This window comes from Schistocerca americana, chromosome 2 (genome assembly GCF_021461395.2).
Source record: "Schistocerca americana isolate TAMUIC-IGC-003095 chromosome 2, iqSchAmer2.1, whole genome shotgun sequence".
NCBI classification, from domain to species: Eukaryota; Metazoa; Arthropoda; class Insecta; order Orthoptera; family Acrididae; genus Schistocerca; species Schistocerca americana.
Window position 1 is genome coordinate 317,106,761 of NC_060120.1, and position 17,009 is coordinate 317,123,769.

The 17,009-nt window shown below is 39.2% G+C and overlaps 1 protein-coding gene across 1 annotated transcript in view; it reads left to right on the top strand.

The window, feature by feature from the left end:
* The window catches only part of LOC124593987 (glutamyl aminopeptidase-like), a 476,419-nt gene that overhangs the window by 404,743 nt on the left and 54,667 nt on the right, over window positions 1–17,009 (top strand). Inside the window, exons 6-8 of the mRNA XM_047132339.1 lie at window positions 4,342–4,512; window positions 7,957–8,054; window positions 13,129–13,263. Of these exons, the coding sequence (XP_046988295.1) occupies window positions 4,342–4,512; window positions 7,957–8,054; window positions 13,129–13,263 (404 nt within the window). The remainder of the gene's footprint in view (window positions 1–4,341; window positions 4,513–7,956; window positions 8,055–13,128; window positions 13,264–17,009) is intronic.

Here is a 17,009-nt window from a genome sequence, read left to right on the forward strand (position 1 = left end):
TCATTCCAATCCCGGGAGCGGAAAGACTTACCGTATTTACTCGAATCTAAGCCACACTCGAATCTAAGCCGCACCTGAAAAATGAGACTCGAAATAAAGGAAAAAAAAATTTCCCGAATCTAAGCCGCACGTGAAATTTGAGACTTGAAATTCAAGGGGGGGGGAGAAAAGTTTTAGGCCGCACCTCCAAATCGAAACAAAGTTGGTCCATTGTAATACGAGACACAATTTAGGTCGAATGAATGATGATGCAGCTACAGTAGTTCGGTTCGAGTCGTAAGCTTAGCAGTTAAGCTTTACCGGGTAGCCATTGCTATGCGTCAGGCACTCTGTCCGTATTTATACGGGTACCCTTCCTTTCTCACATGCTTCGTCTGTTTTGAATCAATTGCTTATTTTGCTTTGATCTGATAAGTGCCATTTTCTTTGTTATAGGTGTTTACGTCACTCTAAGCTGAAAATGCATTACTGTACTGTGTCATGCATTGTTTGTCGCATTCTGATAGTGCGTGTTTACGGCCTGTCGCTGATCCTTTCATCTTTCCCTCTCCTTCCCTCTTTCCTGATGAAGCAACCGTGGGTTGTGAAAGCCTGAAATTTGTGTGTGTGTTTGTGTTTGTTATTGCTTCTATCAACGTACCAACGCTTTTGTTTGGTAAGTTACAGAATCTTTGTTTTTAGATATATTTTTCCCACGTGGAATGTTTCCCTCTATTATATATCCACTACACTAAGAAGGAATTGTGCGACAAAAACAAATGTTGGCATGCATGTTTCTTCATCTGAAAGATGATATCTATAAAAAAAATTTCACCAGTAGCATTAGTAGTGCTACTATGAGGATACATATCAGCTTTGCTTTAAATACATACACTATGTGATCAAAAGCGTCCAGACACCTGGCTGAAAATGACTTACAAGTTCGTGGCACCCTCCATCGGTAATGCTGGAATTCAGTATCGTGTTTGCCCTCCCTTAACCTTGATGACAGCTTGCACTCTTGCAAGCATACGTTCAGTCAGGTGCTGGAAGGTTTCTTGGGGAATGGCAGCACATTCTTCATGGAGTGCTGCACTGAGGAGAGGTATCTATGTCGGTCGGTGAGGCCTGGCACAAAGTCATCATTCCAATACATCCCAAAGGTATTTGATAGGATTCAGGTCAGGAGTTTGTGCAGGCCAGTCCATTACGGGGATGTTATTGTCGTGTAACCACTCTGCCACAGGCCGTGCATTATGAACAGGTGCTTGATCGTGTTGAAAGATGCAATTGCCATACCCCAAATTGCTCTTCAATAGTGGAAAGCAAGAAGGTGCTTAAAACATTAATGTAGGCCTGTGCTGTGATAGTGCCATGCAGAACAACAAGGGATGCAAGCCCCCTCCACAAAAAACATGACCACACCATAACACCACCACCTCCGAATTTTACTGTTGGCACTACACGTGGTGGCATATGATGTTCACTGGGCATTCACCATATCCACATCGTGCCATCGTATCGCCACATTGTGTACCATGATTTGTCACTCCACACAACGTTTTTCCACTGTTCAATCATCTAATGTTTACAATCCTTACACCAAGTGAGGTGTCATTTGGCATTTATCGGCGTGATGTGGCTTATGAGCAACCGCTTGACCATGAAATCCAAGTTTTCTCACCTCCTGCCTAACTGTCATAGTACTTGCAGTTCATCCTGATGCATTTTGGAATTCCTGTGTGATGGTCTGGATAGATAATGTTACTTAAAATCCGTCTTGATTGCAAATTTTTTTTATTCATTTTTATTTATTGAATAAAAAAAATATTTGCAATCAAGACGGATTTTAAGTAACATTATAAAATCACTGATTGCTGTTATCCCATAAGACATTATGTCTGTTTTTGCAAAGGTCTGGATAGATGTCTGCCTATTACACATTACGATCCTCTTCAACTGTCAGCGCTCTCTGTCAGTCAACAGACGAGGTTGACCTGTATGCTTTTGTGTTATATGTGTCCCTTCACATTTCCACTTCACTATCACATCGGAAGCAGTAGACCTAGGGATGTTTAGGAGTGTGGAAATCTCACATACAGACTTAATGACACAAGTGACCCCAGTCACCTGACCAAGTTGAAGTCCATGAGTTCTGCGAAGTGCCCTATTCTGCTCTCTCACAATATCTAATGACTACTGAGGTCACTGATATGGAGTACCTGGCAGTAGGTGGCAGCACAGTGCACCTTATATGAAGAAACTTATGTTTTTGTGGATATCCAAATACTTCTTATCACATAGTGTACTTTAATGGTCATGAGTGTTAATTGCCTTTGAGAATGTACGTGGTGAGTTGACATTAGTTAAGATAGCTTTTAACATGACAAAGCCCCTCACTGAGTTTGAATGAGATCATGTAATAAGGCTACAAGAAACTGGATTTTCCTTCTGTGATCTTGCGGAAAGACTATGTAGCCACTGTACATGACTGCTGACAGCAGTGGTTATGAAACAGCCGCAAGAAGACAGGGCTCCGGGCAGCCACTTGACACTACCAAGAGGGAAAACCATTGTGTTCAGTGTATGGCTCTGACGCATTGTACTGGCTCTGCAGCAGCAATTAGAGCAGCTGTCAGCACCGCAGTGACACAATGAACTGTTACAAATCAGTTACTTCAAGGACGACTCTGAGCCAGACAGCCTGTAGCATGCTTTCCACTGACCCCGCAAGAGCTCATTGCAGGGCAGGGTGGATGTCTGTTGTGTTTTCTGATGAAAGCCAGTTGAGGGGCATACAACTAACCTGTCTGCATTCTGGATGCTTTAGACTTACACCTGGATTTATGCCCAGGGGTGCAATTTTGTGTGACAGCAGGAGCACTCCGTGGTTATCTCACACACCATGACTGCAAATTTTTACATCAGTTTGGAAATTCGGCCTGCTGTGGTGCCATTCATGAAAAGGATTCCAGGGGGTGTTTTCCAACAGGATAATGCATGCTCCATTCCGCTGTTGTAACCCAACATGCTCTACAGAGTGTTGATATGTTACCTTTGCGTGCTTGATCCCCAGATCTGCCTCCAATTGTGCACATATGGGTCTCTCTTCAGACGACAACTCCAGTGCCACCCACAGTCAGCAGTAACTGTCCCTGTACTGATGACCAAGTGCTACAGGCATGGAACTGCATCCCACAAACTGACATCCGGCACCTATACAAGACAGTGCATGCAAGTGTGTATGCTTGCATTCAACCTTCTGGTGGTTACACCAGTTCTTAATGTCCCAGAATTTCACATGTGCAGTGGCTTATCTCTGAACCTTGAGGAACTCCTTGTCATTGGTGTAGTTTGCCACCATTACAGTGTGGGATACAATGAGGGAGAGTTCTAAGTCTCAGATGCCATTAACTTCAAAGTTTCTCCAGTAATATTTTATTGTTTATTTACTTAAATGCCTCACACAGATCAACTAGTATGACAGACAAGCAGACAGTTTTGATTCGGAATAGCCTTGCATAAAAGAAGTAGTATTTTGAACAGCTTTAACAGTTGGGACCTGAAACTGCACTGAGACTCAGTTAAGATATTATTATTTGAAAATTTTGCAGATTTTTTTTCATATGGCAATGATTCCTTTTAATAGCAGTTGAGGGATGTTAAAAAGAAATGCATATATCTAATGCTTGGTAATGTTATTAGTGGAACTCATGCAAAAATATTAAGGAAATGTCCAAATTGGAGGATCCAATACATTGGTCCAGCTCTTCTAAACTGTATATGCAAGACACCATAAGTGAAAATGTCCCTCATCGCCAACAGTGCTCCTCATATTTGGCACAATTTCCAGTTATTTCTGCAAAAATCTTCACTACAATCATTAATGAGCATTATTTCACTGTGCCCCTCTTTTCGAAACTCTTGTATACCTTAAAAAAAAAAGATTACAAAGATGTATGTGTTCAACATCTCATCAAATAAAAGTGTTTTTGGTGTGAAGTGCACAGTAGAATTTTCACCATTTGGATACTACATTTAGACAAGTACTTTGTTTTAATATCTCAAACTGTTTGTGAAATATCGGGAATGCAGGCTATGCATACTGTTCTAGTTTTCAAAATTTTTGCTTCTTGCAAATTAAGAGTGTTGAGATTTAGCTTTTGGTCATAACTTATTTAAATTATTTCTGAGAATAGTAGTAATTTTCTTTGACCCGTGTTTATCCATTATTTATTACAGTCCCTGATGGGGAAAATGAGAATTCTTCCTCAAAATATTTACTGTTATGAAACATTACCATAGATTAATTATATATTCACAACATTCAGCACTCTCTTTTTTTTATTTTTTATTCTGCAGATATGGTTGCCATTCCTGATTATGTGTCCGGAGCAACAGAGCATTGGGGTGTCATCACATTCCGGGAGACTAATCTGTTGTATGATCAGACTATCAGCTCTGTTTCTAACAAGCAGAGAGTTGCAACAGTCATTGCCCATGAGCTGGCACATATGTGGTTTGGAAACCTCAGTAAGTCATATTAGACATTATACTGTAGCAAACTAAAGATGTAGAATCTATTTGGTTTATATCAAAACTTCGCTGCTTGATGTAATTGCCTATTCTTTCCGTGATTACTTCACCACAAAAGTAAAGCATTATTTCATTTACTCTTGACAAAAATAAAACTATGATTTTGAAAAATGTCAGCTACTTTGAGTTAATGAGGCTGTGCTCACATACATTTTTGAGAACACTTTGTGGCTTCAGAATACAGTTTGGACATGTTTCCTTAAGTAAGTGGAAAATAGTCCAAAAGCTTTCACATTTTAAAGTAGAACAGGGAAATTAATTAATGCTTCACAGTATTAAAATTATAAATCTCGCGAAGAACTGTGAATTTACTTGCATCATTGTTAACCCTTTAACTGCTCTGGATGTGTTAATGCTCGCGCCTTTGTACCTGTCCCTGTGTCTCTGAACGTGATTACGTGTACCTTCTCTGAACATAGTCTACGTTCAGGGAACCAGGTAGAAGGACTGGTGGTACACGTAATCACGTTCAGAGACACAGGGACAGGTACAAAGGCGCAAGCATTAACACATCCAGAGCAGTTAAAGGGTTAAGAATTTCATTAAACACATTATTGCAGCAATTGTGTTTAGTTCTTTGCCTACTTATGTCTGGTGTTGTTCTATTACATCAAGTAGGTCATATGTCAAAGTACTACAGTTCATGATCGCACATACTAATCTCATGAGGTTTCAGTGAAGTGTCATTTTTTGTAAAAATACAAAAATCATGTAGCAGTAACTAGGACGAAGCTATGTCCCTACTGATTTTGTGTCATAATCAGTAAACAAGTGCATCCTGAACTACTCTACATTTCATCAGTACTAAAATAACGGAAGGCAGTAAGCAGAAAAAAAAGATAATTTCTATGGTAAACGGTGGACCAGCAGAGCTAATCATTAATGCTGTATTGCTCAAAAGTTAAAAATACTGGTTTTTGGATAATGGGAGTACAGATCTTCAGTGACATTTCACCACTGATAGAGGTGAAACATTAATGGAACAGAGCTTGAATGCCCTGTCAGTGTGTTGTAACATACAGCTTCTGTGTTAGTGTGTGTTAACATATTGCTTCGGGCATTGATTAACTCTTTTGTCTCAGAAACTCAATGCAGCATATAAAAATGTTTCATAACTTCTGTGTGACACTCAAGTGATAGTATTTTTTACGCAGGTTACTGCGCTCTCATTTGCTTTAAAAAATTAATATTTTTAACCTTTCTCCTTTATTTCATTTGATTTCCCTCACTCACTTCAGTGTTTTATAATTTGGTCTGCCAGTATAATGACATCATTCCTTACTCAGTTTCCAATTGGATTTGAATTTTTGATGGTAAGAGAATAGAAAATATTGGTTCCATAGATGCCAAAGATTATAATTGCAGAAAAAATTGGAATCAGGCTAGCAGTAATGCAAAATAGTTAAAAATATGGAAGTGGAAGTTTCTTTGATGGAGCAAGGGGAAAGAAGAATTGGAGAGAGGAAAACAGTGAAGTCAGTGAAGAAAACAATTAATCATTCACAATTCACAACAGAAATGTCTATATGAGATTTCATTCCTTCTGCTGCCTTTCTAATCTTTATATATCATTATTTAACTTTTTTTTTTTTACTTTAGAAAGAAAAAAAAATGTCTTTTGGAATGAGAGCTGTCTTTAATGTAACTCAATACAGAAATAAATATGAACATTATTTGTTATACAAGATATGCCTCTGCAACTGATGTGCTTAGTTTATTATCATGGGTCACATGGCTATGCACATTTGCCTTCACTTATTTTCCAATATTGCTCTTTATTACAAGGAAAATAAACAAAACTATCTTAAATTAACAATACAGATAATGTAAGATCATAAGAACGACAGCTGTTTAAAGCAGGAAAATCTGTTGAAGAAGAAATGGTAACAATAATAAAAATGGAAGTTCGACCTGAAAGTTCCTTGTTAATTCTTCTTTTAGCTTGAAACATAAATAAGTTCAAGAAAAATAGTAAGTTTAGATATGGAATTCAAGTAAATGAAACTAAAATACACTCCTGGAAATTGAAATAAGAACACCGTGAATTCATTGTCCCAGGAAGGGGAAACTTTATTGACACATTCCTGGGGTCAGATACATCACATGATCACACTGACAGAACCACAGGCACATAGACACAGGCAACAGAGCATGCACAATGTCGGCACTAGTACAGTGTATATCCACCTTTCGCAGCAATGCAGGCTGCTATTCTCCCATGGAGACGAACGTAGAGATGCTGGATGTAGTCCTGTGGAACGGCTTGCCATGCCATTTCCACCTGGCGCCTCAGTTGGACCAGCGTTCGTGCTGGACGTGCAGACCGCGTGAGACGACGCTTCATCCAGTCCCAAACATGCTCAATGGGGGACAGATCCGGAGATCTTGGTGGCCAGGGTAGTTGACTTACACCTTCTAGAGCACGTTGGGTGGCACGGGATACATGCGGACGTGCATTGTCCTGTTGGAACAGCAAGTTCCCTTGCCGGTCTAGGAATGGTAGAACGATGGGTTCGATGATGGTTTGGATGTACCGTGCACTATTCAGTGTCCCCTCGACGATCACCAGTGGCGTACGGCCAGTGTAGGAGATCGCTCCCCACACCATGATGCCGGGTGTTGGCCCTGTGTGCCTCGGTCGTATGCAGTCCTGATTGTAGCGCTCACCTGCACGGCGCCAAACACGCATACGACCATCATTGGCACCAAGGCAGAAGCGACTCTCATCGCTGAAGACGACACGTCTCCATTCGTCCCTCCATTCACACCTGTCGCGACACCACTGGAGGCGGGCTGCACGATGTTGGGGCGTGAGCGGAAGATGGCCTAACGGTGTGCGGGACCGTAGCCCAGCTTCATGGAGACGGTTGCGAATGGTCCTCGCCGATACCCCAGGAGCAACAGTGTCCCTAATTTGCTTTCCATTTCCAGGAGTGTAGTTGCAGCAATAAATAAAACAAATTTTGAAAATCTAAGGCAGCGATGAAGTTATTTGAACATTCGTCATACTTCAGAGGCTAAAAGAGCTATTAAATTGTAGGTACAGAAAAGTGTATTAAATTTTTCTAAAGTTTAAAAATGGAATTTTTTTCCATGTGGAACTTGAAGTATGTAAAAAATTAAAACTTAATTACTTTGGATCAGCTGTAAAGATGTATTCTGCCTCTTTTCTTTGTCATACTCATTTTTACACAAGAAAATTATAGTTAACAAAAAATTCGCAAGATTACATTTTGCACATACTCATAGGCACTTGCTATTGGCAGATTTAATTTCTCGGTCATAAGTTATATTATGTTGTGGAATATATCTATTACTGTAGTTCTCTTTTTTCCTCCTCGTGCAGATTAGAGTAAGTTGTAATCAAGATATTTATTTCAGTGACATTGAAATGGTGGGATGACTTGTGGCTGAATGAAGGTTTTGCTACCTACATAGAGTACAAGGGTGTCAATGCAGCACATTCTGAGTGGGGTATGGTAAGTGTTCTCCTACAGCTTCTTCTTCCTGACACGTTTCTGCTTACGCAGGTTATCCATGTACTTCAACATACTGTGCTATATCAAGGTTTATGTGCAGTGTACTAATGATTAGTAGCAGAGCTGCCAACTATTGAATCAAAAGTGTCAAATATCCTCCAGTATCATTCACAGATAGGAAAGTAAAGCAATTTGTGTCAATCCTGGAAAAAAAAAAACCAGGTGAGTTTACTTTTTTTGAGAAATATTGGCTCCTCAGTACTTGCACAGGAGGTACAGGGACGGACATAAATATGGAAACACCATGAGAAATGTGTGCCTGAACATAAAGGCAGATGCTAGCCAAGCCTGCAGGTTGCATTGTTGTATTTGACCATGAATTGCATCTGACCAGTGTCCTTAATAGATTGTATGTTGTAGACAAGTGAATTTGAACATGGACAAATTGTTGGTGCTCGTATGGTGGGTGCTTCTGTAACCAAGGTAGCTAAAGTGTTTGGTGTTTCAATTCAAGAGGCACCATATTGAAGATTTATACACCATACAGGAAAGCGAAAAACAACATCCACTAGGAGACAATACAGAAAAGATATTGAATGATTGTGATGGATTGTCACTGAAGAGGACTGTGTCAAAAAAATAAGAGGATGACAGCTGCAAAAGTCTCTGCGGAACTGAATGTTGTGCTTGTGAACCCTGTCAGTACCAAACCATCATGAAGGGAGCTCCAGAAGCTGGGGATTGCAAGCCAGCCTGGAATTCGAAAACCACACATCAATGATGATCATAACATGAAAAGGTGTTGAAGGTATAAAACCTGGGCTGTGGACCAATGGAAGGATGTCATTTGTTCAGATGAGTCTTGTTTCACACTGTTTCCAACTGCTGGCAGAGTTTACGTCCCAAGAGTGAAATGTGGTGGGGATTCAGTTATGATTTGAGCGGCCATATCACGGTATTATGTGATCCCCATAGTACCTTTGTAAGGTCACATTACTGCCAATGGTTATGTGACCATTTTGGCTGATCACATCTATCCTATCGTACAGTGTTTGTTTCCCAATGGTAATGCTGTGTTCAGAGACGGTAGGGTCCCTGTTCACACAGCTTGTATCATCCTGGCCTGGTTTTGTGAGTATGGATGAACTGTCACATCTCCCCCTGATCCACTGCAGTCACCAGATCTCAGTATTAATGAGCCTTCGTGGTCTACTTAGGAGAGAATGGTGCATGATCACTATCCACCTACATAATAATTACCTGACCCTGCCTTTATTTAACAGGAAGAATGGTATAAGATTCCCTTGAAAACCATGCGGGACCTGTATTTATACATTCTGAGATGATTGGAAGCTGTTTTGAATGCCAAAAGTTTTCCTACACCGCATTGGGCATGGTAATGTGTTCGTAGTGTTTCCATTTTTTTGTCCACTCTTGAACATGTATGTAAAAATCTTCTTGTGTTCTCATTAGGGTGAAGAAGGTCTTTGATGGTTTTTGGGTGTATAAATATTCTTTCCAACAATCTGTTGCTTACTTATATACTGGTAATACTACTGCTTATATGTGTCTCAACAAAGCAGGCTTAAATTTTGCTATTATATCAATGTGATTGAAACATGTACATTTTGTTCTTCATGGTTGCATACTGATGAATAAGGAATGAGTAGTAGCGTTTAAGTTATATTGTAAGTATGTACTATATATTTTTGTTTTTATGGAATATTCCACATCCTGAAACATTTCCTTACTATGAATCAGTGGAATGACTACTGCAGTAATGTAATCTGAGTGTCAGTAGTTTTGTGATGTTGGCAGCAATATTTTTCTTTTTTTCTCAAATTTTTCATTAATCAGTAAGATTTCTGCATTACCTGCTGTAACTACCAATTTTTTGTGTGCGCTGCTTCACGGGTCATGCGTGATGTTTGTGCTTGATTCAGCCACCAGAGCCCACCTGGCTTGCTAATACAATAGCAGTTGCATGCATAGTCTGCTGGCTAGACCCTATTGGAACTAATGAATATATCGATCAGAGTGCAAGGCTCCGCCAGACACTTGCATATTGCTAGTTGTATTGTAGCTTGTCTTTCATGTGTGTGTACTGCTCGAGCAATAAATTGCAGTGTTCTTGGGTTAGAACACTTTTTGGTGACAAACACGGTATTTGACTCCACATGTTCGACTTCAGTCATTAGTCTTTTGAGTTTAATTTCCATGAAGGAAGTGCTTAAATCTCTTATCAAGCAACAGCAGGCACTGACAGTTGCTATTTCCTTAATGACTAATTTGGCACTAACTGTGGCCCCACAAACAACATATCTGCCGCAGTTCCATGTATACAACAATGCTGCAGAAGACTGAGATACAAAAAATGGCTGTCGCAAAATTTCCAGGCATTTAACTTGTGCAAAGTCCTTTTTTTGTTGCGTATTTCACCTCGCAGCTATCAGTTGTCTTGTCAGCTTGCCCTCTTACAAAAACCTTCAACTCTTCCTTTCAATCAGATGTGTGAATTATTTTCTACCTATCATTGTAAACGTACTCAGACTATTGCTGCTTGTGTGGGTGTCTGGGATTTTACTGCTGTCAAAAGCGGCCAAAACAGTCATCCAGTACATTGGCAGATGAACTACATGGACTTAGCTGTCATTGTAATTTTGTGACATATGTTCATAAGGAATTCTATGCCAGTCAAATGGTTTGTGATGCAGTCATACATTTCCAGTTAGGGAAGTTGGAGAGCAAGCTCTGCGGTGTGAAAATCCTTTGCTTATGGAGGTATTGAACATAGCTCAGTCATTTGAAGTTTCACGGGCTGCAGGTAGTCAGACAGAAGCCTGTTCCAAAGTTTCAGAAATCAGTTCCTCTCTCCACCTCCAGCCTTCATTCAGTTTGCATGGGAATGTAGATGCTATTGTAGTATAGATTATCTTCATTTGCAACAATGGTCTGCTTCACAACAACAAAAGCCCCATGCTCCACTGCCTTCATGCCCATACTGCTTCATTCAACACAGATGGACTGTGTGTTCCAAGTGCTGGGCAGTGTGTGATTTAGATGTGGAAGCTCAAAATATTGTTGATGGTTTTCATATTACTAGCTCTAAAATTCCAGCTGCATTAACTGTAGATACTGTTTTAAACAAAGTTTTTCAACACTCTGATTCTTTGAGAAATTATTTTGCATTACAAAATCATCTTTCTGTTTGGGATGGAGTGCTGCTGTTAGCTACAGAGGATGCCACTCCTTGGGTCATAGTTCCATTCGCCCTATGGCATGGGGTTATGCCTTTATTACGCGTGGACCACTGGGGTGTATCACGTACAAAAGCATTAACACACAGACGTGTTTTTTGGCCAGGCACTGCTGGGGAAATAGCGCGAGTTGTCGCAGTCTACCCACAGTGTGCCACCCATCAGGTGGCTCCCCGTGCTTCTTTGTCATCGTGGCCGAATCCACAGCAGCCTTGGGAAAACATTCATGTAGATTTTATGGGACCTTTTTATTGCTATTTGTATCGTACCTTGTCTTCCATGGGTGTGTACTGTTCCAGTAATAAATTACATTGTTCTTGGGTTAGAACAATACCTCAACTACATATTGTTTCACGCTTCTCTCACTATGCACCTTAGCTGCATGAAAATTGTACATCATGTTGATGTGCAAATATGAAGAAAGCTTATTAATAACTGTTCTTGAGATGCTCATCAGTCATCATGAAATATTTCACTTAAATTGAAAGAGCTTCTTTCCTCACTTAACTTCATGCTCACATTTTTAACTTTTCAATTACATAAAAAATTTATCAACCTTGTTATCTTATGGGCATTAGATTCAAAGCACCGACTGAATTTGTCTATGGTTAATCAGCATCTTCATTGTGGTTTTTTTAGGGTTTCCTGGGGTGATAGATAACACAATTATCAACTTGTCCAGTCAGGTTATTGATTCCATTTTCCAAACATCACTTCAGTGACTGTCATTCTACATCTACATCTACATCCATACTCCACAAGCCACCCGACGGTGTGTGGCAGAGGGTACCTTGAGTACCTCTATCGATTCTTCCTTCTATTCCAGTCTTGTATTGTTCGTGGAAAGAAGGATTGTCGGTATGCTTCTGTGTGGGCTCTAATCTCTCTGATTTTATCCTCATGGTCTCTTCGCGAGATATACATAGGAGGGAGCAATGTACTGCTTGACTCTTCATCTACATTTATACTCCGCAAGCCACCCAACGGTGTGTGTTCACCTTCGGTGAAGGTATGTTCTCGAAACTTGAACAAAAGCCCGTACCGAGCTACTGAGCGTCTCTCCTGCAGAGTCTTCCACTGGAGTTTATCTATCATCTCCGTAATGCTTTCACAATTACTAAATGATCCTGTAACGAAGCGCGCTGCTCTCCATTGGATCTTCTCTATCTCTTCTATCAACCCTATCTGGTACGGATCCCACACTGCTGAGCAGTGTTCAAGCAGTGGGCGAAAATGTGGCAGTGAATGTAATAGAACACGCGACGTGTTATCAACAGTGCATGACGCTTACCATTACGCTACTAGCTGTGTAATCTTATTCATCTGCTGCATCTGGCCTAGAATTGGTTCACTGTCTGGACTTCAGTTAGTTTGAATAATTGTCATATAAAAGCCAGAGTTCACTCTCCAAGTCATATTCCTAGTACTAACCATAACAACTCTTTTCATTTGAATGCAAATTCATCAGTGGAAACAGTGGTATTCAGTCATAATTAATCATCTGTCAGCATTTTCTTTGTATGGTGGATCAGAAGGCTGACTAAATCTGAATGAAGTGAGCAACAATTACGAGCCTCCCATATTTTGGAATGGAAAAAAATTCAGAACTTATTGAAACATCAGCGTTGTCTTAATGATTTGGTTAAGAGAAGACTAGCAATTCCTTTGGTCATAATGTCTTTAGATAAGGAGCTCACACCGTCTCACAAAACGCCATGGTATTTCTTCTCCTCTTTATGACGGTACTTTGCATGAAAAAAGCACACCATTTTATCATGCTAATTTTGCTGTTTTTTGCTCTATGCTTACATTTGTAGCTGGACCAGTTCCTTGTGGATGACCTGCACCCTGTGTTTGTACTGGATGCAACTCTGAGTTCACGTCCAATTGTGAAGGAGGTCTCTACCCCTGATCAGATTACTGAAATATTTGATGTTATTTCATACAACAAGGTAAGCAATAATGTTGTTGTCAGAGTGCTTAACTGATTATGGTTTTTCTTCATAAATAATGAAACATACAGTTTAATGCTGTAGGTAATTAATTTAATATTGTGGAAGTTAATACATTTGTGTTTTAAGAAACAAAAATATTATGTAATTTTGTTCAGTGCATCTCAGAGTAACAAATTTAGTTTCATAGTGACTGACTTCTTTAAAATTTCATAGGATTTAAACCTAGCAACCATTTTTATAGTCATATGTTCATGTATTTATTTATATTAATTTTAATTGAATCAACTGTGGTTCTTCGTGAAACATTGTAAATTAACTAAACAAACACTGTTTTTAGCCTTGTTTCACAATTTATTCTTAATGTTATTGCACAACCTAGGTTTCGGGTTATAAGCTCATTTTTAAGTGCTTATAACCCAAAACCTAGGTTCTGCAATAACATTAATAATAAATTGTGAAACAAGGCTAAAAACAGTGTTTGTTTAGTTATATTAATTTTTGTGCGTGTTTCATGGATCATATTTGCAACAGCTCGCCATGGTGGGAATGTGTCACTAGGTTCACAAATAAAACTTTTTCTCTGGGAGAACATGGTTTAATGATGACCATTTATGTAAATATTTTTTAACCATAATTTACAACCAAATTTAATAACTGTGACCCAACTACAAATAGGTACTGTCTATTCAGAATTTCATGTATGGACCAAAAGGAGTTGTCAAATAGAAATAATATCCATTAGTTTTTAAAACTTTCATTACCTGCCAGCACCTTTAATCCATAATGGTGGTGGTCTGATATTTCTATGGCTGCATACTTTACTCCTTTCTGTGCAAGAGTAAGGTTAAGTTGTGGACACAGGAGGCTATTTTTCTTCCTAGTGTTATATTTATGAATGACACTCTTATTTTCAACTGATGGGTGATTCTTCACAACAAACTTAATGTGTGAGTGACTATATTGTATGGCACCTATTTGTTTGCCTAACTTGTTAAACAGCTGCCTGCATGGTGTTTGAGGTTGGACATCAGGTGATACACATGTTTCTGTGCCATGAATATTTGGTGCCTATGTATGGTGTGGAAATGACCCAAAAAATTATTCCATATTACATCCAAGAATCGAAGTATGCAAAGGAACCCAATTTTCAGGTGCTTTCATCACCAAAATCAGCAATTACATGTAGAGCTGAAAGTAAGCATTTGAGAATATCTATAGTACATGATTTCCCATTCAGATTCTGAGCAGTAGACACAGCAAGGAATTATGAACAATCAGTTTTACATATTTCCTTTCCCATATGGTGTATTGCTATTGCTGATATATCTTGCCATGTAATGAGTTGTACAAACTTTTTTTTCCTGAGTTAAGTGACTGACCATTTACTGAGAGAACCAGTCAATGACATTTTTGAATATTTCATTTATTGTTCATTCTCTTGTTGCAGTTTTGTTGGGCTTGATTAGTAAGCTTGCATCATCAGCAAAGACCACTATTTATTCTTTGTGAGTATAAGATGGAAGGTCATTTATACATAGCAATAACAGGAATGGCCCCATTCAGAATATCCACCCAGACCCAAATGACCAACATGGCTCCTGACTTCTGTCTGTTAAATATGAAGTGACCATGTACTTATTATAACCCAAAAGCCACAAACTTCTCCAAAATTTTGCAGTGATTTGCACAGTCAAATGTCTTTCGAACAGATCCCAAAAAAATGTGGTAGGTGAAATCTTGTTATTGAGATATTTTAAAACATGGTTATTGGAGTGGTAGATGGCATGTTCAGTAGAGAGGCCCATCTGAAACCCCAATTGTGACTGGCACAGAATCTTATAGTTGCAGATATGCCCAGCTATTCTTAAATACATCACCTTTTCCATAACTTTTGGGAAGAAAGTTAATAGTGGAATGAAATAGTCCTGTTATCTTTCTCAGAGAGAGGTCTAAGAGTTCATACCTTAGTGTGTGTGGAATGTGAAAGTGATACATTAAATATCGGGCAGAGTCCAGTAGCTGTATTAGAACGATATGCTTTTAACATTTTGCTTGAAATGTTATCAGCCCCACAAGAACTGTGGCTTTTGAGAGAATTAATTATATTTCCCGATTTCAAATTGGTCAAATGCTTGGGGTAGTGAGTGAGTGACGAAAGCAGAAATACCTATTGCAGAGAGAAGGAGTAGTCATTTGTTATGGAAATTTTAAAACACCATCTTCTGTGTGGAAGCACATTGAGGACAAATACTACATGTGGTCTAATGGCAGAACATGTGGATAAGGGTGAAATTCAAACCTTGAGATACTGTCTCATCATAGAGACACAAGTAGATTTGTTTTTACAACATGACAGTTCACGTGTCTCTCTGCTTTGCATGATATATAAATTACAGGAGAAGCTAATTCTCAATTGTATCAAACAAGCCATTGATAAAATAATCCCAATCAATCACAGTGGTACTGAAATGCTACAATCAGGTGCTACAACTTAATGTTATTGGTGGGATCTGATTTCAGAAAGGCCTCATATCAGCTGCAACTTTTGTGAATCTGACACAGTATGCAGCGGAGGCCTAATGTTTAACTTCTTGCACTGGACTCACAGTCAGGAGGACAACAGTTCAATTTCCTGTTCAGCAATCTAGATTTAGGTTTTCTGTGATTTCCCTAAATTGCTTACAGTTAATGCTGGTATGTTTCCTTTGAAAAGGGCATGGTCAGTTTCTTTCCCCATCCTTCCCCAAGTTTACCTTGTACTCTGTCTCTAATGACTCGTCAACAGGATGTTATACTACACTCTTCCTTCCTTCAAGAACTTCTTTCAAGGTGTAGGCAATTTGCTGTTCTGGTCACAGAAAAAGTTATGCTCAACTTTGTGAATGTAATTCCATTCCATAGTCCAGCAATGTTACTCATCAGCATGTTCTCTGATTGACTCTTTACAGTATTTCTTACTGTAAAAGGGGGAGGGGGGTAGGAATTTTGAACAGTGGTCTGTCTTGAGAATTAGTCCTGCCTTCCATTTTATTTAATTTTTAAGTGCACACCATGTCCTACTAAGTCCAATAAAATCCAGTAAGATGACATGACATTAATATGCCAGAACATTGAAATAAGATAGCTATATGTCTGAGTCAGACCATAAGGACTATTTCGGCACTGTCAGATCACGTCCTATTCATTGGTTGGCAGTATTATCCAGTACTGTCCTCTGGCTATCAGACAAAAAGCTACCAAAATGCAAATTCTCAGGAAGGCATAGACCCATAAAAACTCATCTAAAATAGCTCTTTACAGAATTCACAAGCTTTGCAAATCACTATGGATTAGTCTTTACCCCACAAATGTTTCTGATGTCATGGAGAAGTGGAAAAAATACTGGACTGAATGTACAGCCGACAATGCCAACTTCATTCAGAACCTATCTTTCACACTGTGAATGCTCGAGACTCAAACACATTCAAATGAGACAGGGAAGGTGTGCCCACATCTTGAAGAATTGCAGTTATTCTCTAAGTGCAGCACGTGACTGTGGCTGGAGGAACAGACAAAAAGACATACGGAACTTTGTGACAGATTAAAATTGTGTGCCGTACTGGGACTTTAACCTGGGACCTTTGCATTTCACATGCAAATGTTGTATCAACTGAGCTATAGAGGCATGAACTTTATAAATAAAATCTGGGAGGCGAAATCGAAAAATTACTGAAGGAGACATGGAAAAATATCTGAAAAGATAA